The sequence below is a fragment of the Sycon ciliatum genome, chromosome 1, assembly GCF_964019385.1.
Source record: "Sycon ciliatum chromosome 1, ocSycCili1.1, whole genome shotgun sequence".
Lineage (NCBI taxonomy): Eukaryota > Metazoa > Porifera > Calcarea > Leucosolenida > Sycettidae > Sycon > Sycon ciliatum.
This window is the reverse complement of record NC_088643.1, coordinates 23,668,719-23,678,312: the sequence shown is the minus strand read 5'-3', so window position 1 is coordinate 23,678,312 and position 9,594 is coordinate 23,668,719. Positions and strand designations below refer to the sequence as shown.

Below are 9,594 nucleotides of genomic sequence, written 5' to 3'. Positions count from 1 at the left end.
ATGTAGGACCCGGTCAAGTTCAAAGCCTGGAAAACCCCGAGTATCAGGACTACCGTGCTGAAGCGCAGCTGCACCGGGACCAATATAACGAGTGCATACGCAAGTCCAAAGAGGCGTACTCGCGCCGCCAAGGTGCACTAGCACAGCACTATTCCCAGCAGGTACGTTGTTTACGAGAGTTCCTGCATACTGCGTACGGGCATGTTAGTAAGATCACACAGTCACCAACTCCCCACCCCCACCTCCATGATCCTTTACAGCTTTTTTCTTCTTTTTAATAACAGTTATTATGAGAGGGACTGTGGGTATTTGCAGGCTTGATGATACATGTACCTGAGATTGGCTTTTCAGGCACAACTAGTCCTAGCTCAGATCTTGTCACCATGACAAGGAGGAGATGATCCGGGTGGGTGGGTGGGTGGGTGATTGTGTTCATGCATCCGTGTGTATGTGTGTACGTGTACTTGTATATGTGCATCCATGCATGCGTGCGTGTGTGTATGCGTGTGTGTGTATGCGTGTGTGTGTGTATGCGTTTGTATCATCAGCCTTGTTACTACATACTTCTAGCCGTGTGTTGATTCCGTGCCGTATCACTGCTTACTTATTCCCGCAGAGTCGTGGCCACTATGCTAGGTACCAAGAGGCCAATCAGCGAGCTGCACAGATGATTTTCCACTCAAAGTATGTTGTCAGTTCATGATTGTACTCGCTCTGCTTTGCATGCTTGCATACGCTGACTGTAAATCATGTGATGTTTGGTGGAACTTTAAATTCAGTGATTACGGGAAAATGCATAATCTTCCTAAGCTAAAGTTTGTGAAAGTTGGAAGCGTTTTCCAATTCTCTAATGTAGTTCATGAATAAACGTCGTCTATATGCATTCTAGACTGGCATGACCATAAAAGATAGTAACACATAAGCTGCCACAACACAAAGCAGCCCATGGGGCGAAGCGTTAAACTGGATCCAAGTAAAGAAAGAAACCTGACGAAGAATAGAATACCAACCAGCTCTGCACTGTACAGAAACACTGGAAGATTAAGCAGAGCCCTGGCCGTCTGGGCATTGAGCAAAAACGCTAGAAAAAACATGTATCAGCTGCAAGCAGAGCAAGTGCCACACAGTCGATATCATCTACTGTCGTGGACTTTGAAATCCAATGGGATGACCGGGGCCGGCGCTCTTACTGCTTTTAGCGTGTACATGCACTGTAGTTGACGTACACACTGTAAAAATGGACCAGCAGTGCCCGCTGCTGCAAGGCCAGTGCCCCTGATTTCTCAACGGATTTCAATGTCCACAGCAGTAATTAGGCAAAGTTGCCTGTTTGTTCGTCGACTTCAAATAGACCAACAACAACAACAACCACAACTACGACAACAAGAACAACAACACCAACAACAGCAGCAGCAGCAGCAGCAGCAGCAACAACACCAATAGCAGCAGCAGCAGCAACACAGGCTGAGCTAAAAGCAAGGCTAATCACATTAGGGCAGAGACAGAAACAGCGCAGTGGCTGGTACGGCTGGTAGGAACACAACCTCAAAGACGTTCTTCTGGAACTCATCCAGGACATCAGACGTACGATGGGCAGCATACACATCCAAAATCACCAGGCCATGCTGAGACTCTTGGAGACCTTATTCGTAGGAGGAGGAGCGGCAGCTGGCGCATCAGGTTTGGGCCATGTTGGTTGTACGTAACAAGAAAATAATTTACCACTGCCACGAATTGTGTAGCACCTCTGCCGCCAATGATACAGGTGGGTTCGAATCTTACAAAGTTAACTTAACCACCGCTGCCACCGATGTAATACAGGTGGGTTCGAATCTTACAAAGTTAACTTAACCACCACTGCTGCCACCAGTTTTGTTCCGCTGGATTACTGCATCGGCATGGCTTCAAAATTGTGGAAATGAAGCGTTTGACGGTGTCCACTGTAGGCCAATGGGACTCGGAATGCCAGATGTCCCAACCATCAGAATATGTTCGAGCGTTTAAATAATGGTCTTGCAACGCGCAGCCTTGTATCACGCACTCTTAAGTTGCCCATGCTCAGAACTGCCTTTGCCCGTCATGGCGCTTCCTTCCAATGTGCTAAGCTGTGGAATGATTTGCACCCTCTAGCTCGCTGTGTGGATAACTCCACCCGTTTTAAGAAACTATTACCCCAATGCCTTGCTTTTTCACGCTAGTAATTATGACTTTCAGCTATGCAAAATGCGAACATGATCATCTATCCCATACCCGTAGTCTATTATATTAATTATTCATATCTTTTTGTATCTTTCCCTCGAGTGGGTCTATTGTTATTAGGCAATTGTCTGTTATAGTCACCACTATCAATAAAAATCCAATCCAAATCCAATCCAAAATCTTACAGGGGCTTGAGGGTGACATCGACTTGTTGTATCTTGGTAGATGAGCTGAGGGGCAGCAAAGTACCAGTGGGTGTACATGCAGTGGCAGCAGTTATTTGCCGTTTATCGTCAACACCTAGCAAAGGCACGTCCTTTGACCCTTTTCCTGCCATTGTCCATTGCGAGCTCGGCACCATCGGCGGTCCTGTCTCATCGAAGTTTACAATCGAACCCACTGGAATCTGGTGTGTTAGAACAGTGGCCTTTACCCGCACTTCGGAGAGATAGGCTTTCCCCGCTGTAGAGCACTGATTTCCTCTGGGAAGGCTGACTGCTGGCACTGACGTATGATGACATACTCGGCGCTGCGGATCTTGTCTACGGACAGGGGGCCTGACACTCGCTCAGTGTTCAGGCGTCTTGCGTTGCTGGAGAAGCGATTGATCCAGGCAATGACCCGGGCCAGCTTGAGGAGGCTGCTGTAGCGCTCTGGATCCAATGCGGGTAAGGCGGCGATCGCCAGATAACTGAAATGAGCTATCTCAACTGCAGGCTTCTTCACTTCAGCTCTGCCGCCGCTGTTGCTGACAATGCCTTTCCTGGGGACGGTGTGTTTAACCCGGACATGTCTGGACCACACCACCAGAACTGGGAATCTGCGAGCTGACTTGCAGACATACCACGCGTCAATAGGTCGGCTGGGTTGCGGCTAGTAGCTACATGCTTCCACTGGTCGGGATCACTCGCTGTCTGAATCGTGCCGACTCTGTGGGCAACGAACGGCTTGTACTTTCGGCTCTGTCCACGAATCCAGTAGAGGACATCAGCACTGTCAGACCAGAACGTGACAGTACTCATCGTGAGATCAAGCGGAGGTAGAAGAGACTTCACTAGCTGCAAACCCAGAACTGCGGCCATCAATTCCAACCTAGGAATACTGTGGACAGCAAGCGGGGCGACTTTCATCTTCGACGCGACGAGATGCATTGAGTCGCTGCCATCGCTGAACTGCTGCCAGATGTAGACGACTGCGCCGAACGCCTTTTCGGAGGCATCCACAAACACTTCCACGCTGCTAGTTGCTGTTGTCGCTGCTGATTGTCGCAGGCACCTCGGAATTTGAACTCTTTTCAAATCCGGTAGCTCGGCGCACCACACTTCAGCTGCACTGACGAGATCATCTGGCAAGTATGCATCCCAATCGAAGCCTTCGATCCACATGGATTGGAACAGGACTTTGGCTCGGACGATGTACGGGGCTAGAAAGCCGAGCGGATCAAATATGGTTGCCAGAATACGCAGAAACTGCCGCTTCGTCAGACGTGTGAAATCTGGCACCTTGTACTGAAATGTAAACATGTCGATCTCGGCCTGCCAGAGGACGCCGAGCGTCTTGATGTTCGGCAGCTGTTCGTCCGTGAGCTCCAGTTGACTTGCCCGATCAGCTTGTGGGATCTCAGCCAGAACCTCCGCCGAGTTAGAGAGTCACTTCCGGGCGTGCATGTTCGCTTGGCCCCAGAGATCCGACAAATCCGCGTATAAGGACTTGGCTGCTGCAACATCCGGTGCTGACGTCATGCTATCATCCATGTATGTGGAGTCCAGCACGACACTAGCGGCTTGCGGCATCTCTGAGCTGAGCGATCTGGCATGCTGCTGCGACACGTACTGCGCTAGGAATGGCGAAGCATTGACTCCGAACACCACGCTGCAGAATTCGTACACTTCTGGTGGCTTACTTGGGTCTGTGCGCCACAGAAATCGATGGTAGCGCCGGTCGTCTGGATTTAGGCTGATACGGAGGTACATCTGGGCAATATCGCAGACCAGTGCTATCGGCTCACGACGGAACCTAACCAGTACATTCACCAGGTCTTGCTGTAATTTGGGGCCGGGCAAGATGAAGTCGTTCAATGACTTGCCGTTCGACTTCGCTGCGGCGTCGAACACGATGCGTACTTTTGTTGTGGTCTTGTCCGGCTTGACTATCGGGAAGTGGGGCAAGTACCACGCGTTGACGTCTGCGGCGTCAACCCGGCGCACATAGCCCTGGCTGATGTATTCCGCTATCGTAGCGGCGTAGACTTCTCCAACTGCTGCGTCTCGCCTCAGCCGCTACTCGGTGTTGGCCAAACGCTTCAGAGCAGTGTGGTAGCTAGCATTAGCTCCGGGCGGGTGATCCTTCCATGGAATGCCATCACTGTATTGGCTTCCAATGTGCTTTATCGAAAAGAACTATTCCTCTCCTCTCCTCCATGCGCTCCCACAGCTACCGAGTAATGGCTACCGAGGGTAGCAGTGAGTCGGCTGTGAGAGCGCATGGAGGAGAGGAGAGGAATAGTTCTTTACTAGTACATGTACTTGAGTAATCAACAAGGAAACAATATAGCGCGGTTCATACTTCATTTCGCGTACGCACGGGAAACACTTGGCAATGCGCACGGCGACGGTTGCGCAATAGGCCAGAATATGTTGCACTCAAGTCAACTCTCTCGCCTTGACGGGTATTGCGCGCGACACCTTTCCTGTACGCAAAATAAAGTTTGAAACCGGGCTTTACGTAAAATAGCCGTGAATAAATCAATTGTGCAGTCGTAAAAGAAAAGGGGGTACTTCGAAGTATTGAAAAATAAGAACAACGATCAAGCTGTCATAGTGTGTCCTTGTGATAATCATCAGTAGAAGTTTGGTTTATGAGCTAGATGATATCACCAGAATAATTCAGAACCCTAAACCTGTCTGAAGTACAGTATCATCTTCGTTTCTAGCAAATGAGAAGTATTATGAGCAGCAGTGTGAAGCAAAGTGATGCTCGACGACAGTGAGAAAATCAGATTAGAAGACCTTGCCAAGTACTCGTAGTACTTTAAAAGTAATTCTGCATCTATGCTATTGAAATGCACTAAGGGCAAGAGTACTAGTAGTGTGTGCAATTCTAATCCTATAGAAAAGAAAAAGGACCAAGGAACTACAAGTTACGCTATAATGTCCCCTTACACCACCAGTTACTAAACAATCAGCTCATGCGATAACATTATAGTGGACATTATAGCGTAACTTGTAGTTCCTTGGTCCTTCTTCTTTTCTATAAATTTATCCTTGGCTCTCTATCCGAGTCCATTCTGATTCTCGTGTTGTTTCGTCAATATTCTTGCACTACACCATCGGGTTTTCTACCGTTGACTGAAACCGTAACTTGTACCAGGATTACCTTTCCGATCAGCAGTGGATAGGTTCCCTTGTGACACACGTTTTGCAGAGCTCCTATAGCCTGAGATAGGCCAACACAGCTGGATGGCGTGTGGGGAGTCGGATAAGCCCGGGAGGGGACGCACCACTGACTTCCGTGGATCCCATTCTACTGAAGCCAATACCCATACAATTTGGTTCCACTGCATGCTTCTCAAGTCACCGGAATTTCGAGAAAGTAATAGTGTCATTTCTCCTGATATGCCCCTCTGCCGAACACACGGCATGTTGGCTACTGCTTACTACTGTGTGTTGAACATACTTGATACTGCACGGCAGAGCTCTGAAAAGGGTGTGTAATGTGTATCTTATTTTCGGAGGGGAACGCGAACTGTGATGCCTGTTAGCTTGTGCAAGCCCAGAGTTTTGTTTGCATGCTGAGTACACGTACATTCTTTGCTTGTCCCCTACAGGAATCCTTTGAAAAGTGCAGATGACCAAATTGACTTGCATGGTCTGCATGTCAATGAGGCTGTGGACCTTTTGGATGACATTCTTACAACGCAGGAAGAAGGTATTGTACTAGTGCCTGCGGTTATGTTTACACTCTGTTGGCTTAGAGTGCGTCTGCCTGTGTGCTTGTGTATGCATGTTCATGTTTGTGCATGCGTGCGCTGCATGTGTGTGTGTGTGTCTGCACATGTGTGCATGTGTGTGCACGTGCGTGTGTTTGTGTGCTCACCATGGTAGCGACAACTCATTGTCGACCGTTTGTGTCGTGGCAACCCTTGCCACACGTACACCGTCCTTCTGTTCTGTTCGATTCCCATCTGTTCTGTTCTATATCATCTATTCCAGTCGTTTCTGTTCTACCGTACTGGCAATATATATGGTCGCAGTGAGGCCATGAAGCGTTACATTGGCACATGTTTACCGCACGCAGGGCGTTACATGCAAAGCCGCACAGGAGCCGTTACACAGGTTTCTATATTGCCGCAGTCCTTTTTTTTGCCACGCGGTACACGTGCTTTCACAGTGTTCAGCCTTTGCAGTGCAAACTGCATGCTGCAATGAAAAGATCGCCGCACCCCGCCGGTCGCGCGTTACGAACGCAACGAAAATGTGTCGCACTAGCCTGGTCGCGCGTTACATCGCACCCCCCCCCCCCCCCCCCTGCGTTACGCGTTACGCGGCAACATATATTGCCAGTACGGTATTCTGCACGAATTCTTCTTCTGGTTTCTACATGTCAGTTAGCCAATCACCTGCAATTGTTGCGTTGCGCAATGTAGTGTTACATGTATTCCTATGTGTATTGCTGTACTAGTGCTAGTTGGGTAGAAGTTGTGTATTAAACAGTGTGTGTAGTATAGGTACTTTTAATATCACTCGTAATCAGTATACTGTAAGTATCTATTATTGCACGATTAAAGAGGTCAATATATGAAATATAGAACGAGTAAAAGACCGAGGTCCCCCGAGGTCTTTTACGAGGTCTATATTTCATATATTGACCGATTATGAGGGCAATAATAGATTTATCACGACATAGCATACCTAAAACTGGTTTTGCTTTGCTATAGGAAGAAAGGAATACTATTGTAATAGTATAATAGTATGTACATATGCCGTTTACATTGGACATTACTTCTGTGTAAACCGAAGTTTTCAGTTGTCTCTTGTAGTATGTTCCCCAAGTTCTTTGACTGAGAATCTGACAGTTTGGGTTCAAATCCCAGCATTTGGCTTCAGATTTTTCTTCTTTCAGTTCTAATTTTTTTCTAAGTTGAGGAAAAAGTTCTAAGTCCTCGGGCTAAGTGGTCAATATAAGCGGTCAATATATGCTGATATTTGACCGCTTAGAGATCACAAGTTTCTGTGGGGGTCAATAATAAGAGAGTGATAAAAGCCATTATTCTAACGAGGCGCATATATAACGATTTCCCAAAATTGACTTGTTTACGTGTACCAAAGGTAACGATTTTCACTCATTCTCAACGCTCAATAGGTCAGTATATGATCACTATATGTATCGATTTCTTATAACGATTTCTATTTTAACGACAGATTTCTTCTCGTTAACTCGTTAGAGTTAGCACTTCGTTATATATATATATGGCTTTTACAGTACACATAAATAGTACACCGTAGGTATTCATAGTAAGCTGTGCGCATACTCGCACTGCCTTTGTCTGACTGTGTGTGTGTGTGTGTGTGTTCTTGTTGGTGTGTGTTCTTGTTGTGGCATTGTTGTTGTTGTTGAAACACACACACACACAGCCGGTACCGGGCGTAAGTACATTCTGGTGGTGACCGGGCGTGGTGCACACAGCGTCGGCAATCGACCCAAGGTGCGCCCTGCTGTCGAGCGCTACCTTGCCAGCCACCATTATCGCTTTGAGCATGTGAACCCCGGCCTCATCAAGGTGCACCTCAGGTCTCATTGATGCCCTTCCTCCCGTCCCTTCCCGGCGTCCTTTGTCATTGTGCTATGTCTGGGTGAGAATTTTTCCGCAATTTCTGTATCTGGTTTACTGTCCTGCTGGATTCTAATGGCTTGTCTTTGTCCAATGCCACTCCACGCTGGTTTCTGTTGCCTTGTCCTTTCCCATGCTACTCTGAATCGGCAGTAGATGCTTTGTCTTGCGACGTCGTAATCAAGGCTTGATGTGACGTGTTCTTATTGTTTGTGGCTGCTGGCTGTGCACACCGCCGGCTCAACGTCCGTCTATTCTCAATCTATGCAGTTAGTGTCTTATGCGCAAGAGCATTGCTTTGCAGTGCCAAATTTTCGCTGTAGCACATTGGATGGTGTTGACATCCTGCCCCTTTTGTGACTGACAACTTTCCTATGTGCTTTGTTTCTGATGAGGCAGCTCCAGAATCCTCTACTTGAGTACTTTCTATTTAAAATGCTTGCCATCAAACACACTACGCAGCTGTTTTTCTTGTGAAATTTCTATTTTTTTATCACTAGTCTAGACGGCATTTCCTGTCGCCTCTCGCTGTTCGTTTAGGGAACAAAACATTTTCAAGTCTCATCCTTTGTTTAAAAAAAAGTTCTTTTCTCTAACGATCATTTCCTTTTTAGTCTAGATTGTTCTTAGTGAGCTCTATCCCTTGCTCAGCTTTTTTAACGTCTGTCTAGCACCCGTCGCGCATGAGCGGCCCCAATTCCGCAGCAAGGAGTAGTTTAATGTTAGATCTACCCAGATGCACCTCCCTGTTGCACAGTAGGGTTTTAGCAGCTTTTTCCAATGCTCCGTCTGATTTGTTTGATCTATATGTACCAGAGTATGATGGTTATAGTGTGATGTCATGCGCTCTTCACTCACTGCCATGTAGGGAGTGGATGCGCTGTCGGTGTCGGCATGTTTACCAGTACTCTTGAGATGTCCGAGACTTGTACTACAGGTTTGATGGTAATTGCAATTGTTGGTGTTGTGGCCGTGCGTTCGTGTGTATGCGTGTACGTGTTTGGGGGGGGGGGGGGGGGGCTGCTCCTGCTGGCGATACTGCAAGCTGCTGTCGTCTTCATTTTATCCACATTTTTTGCTGATGCAGCTACATCGTACATGTACCGTAGTGCTTGTCTTGGTGGTTGCGCTACATATTCATTCGAAAGAAACAGGACAGTGTTGGTCACTGGGAGGGGAGGCATGCTGAGGACTGCTTCATCCAATAAATTAAAAGCACACAGGGGTTGCCACCCAGGTGAGCCACTCCGGGTCATAGTTTTCCCCTATGTAACTGGGGTGTTGCAGTGATACACTGACAGCCTTAGCCCTAGAAAAAGACAAGGACAGTAATAACTATTATAACAAGAGTACTGTACATCCAAAGATCAAGTCGCTGTAGCTTGGGGGCTCCACCGTCGACCAGTGTATGATCGGATGCTTGGTCTTCTGCAATCTGTCAGCGGGGAAGAGGGTAGATCTACGGTGTGGCGTGGGTGCATCGTGTGTGTGTAGGGCCTAGGGAGTCGTGAATCGTGAAACACAAAAAAGGGTTTTGTAGCTCTGGTCCATGGTGTACGTGTACG

General features: G+C 47.7%; 1 protein-coding gene across 1 annotated transcript in view; it reads left to right on the top strand.

Moving 5' to 3' along the window:
- The window catches only part of LOC135819217 (uncharacterized), a 26,998-nt gene extending 18,038 nt beyond the window's left edge, over positions 1-8,960 (top strand). The window contains exons 13-16 of the mRNA XM_065332385.1: positions 7-161; positions 617-684; positions 6,026-6,126; positions 7,833-8,960. Coding sequence (XP_065188457.1) covers positions 7-161; positions 617-684; positions 6,026-6,126; positions 7,833-7,999 — 491 coding nt within the window. The 3' untranslated portion in view covers positions 8,000-8,960. The remainder of the gene's footprint in view (positions 1-6; positions 162-616; positions 685-6,025; positions 6,127-7,832) is intronic.
- The last annotated feature ends 634 nt before the right edge of the window (positions 8,961-9,594 follow it).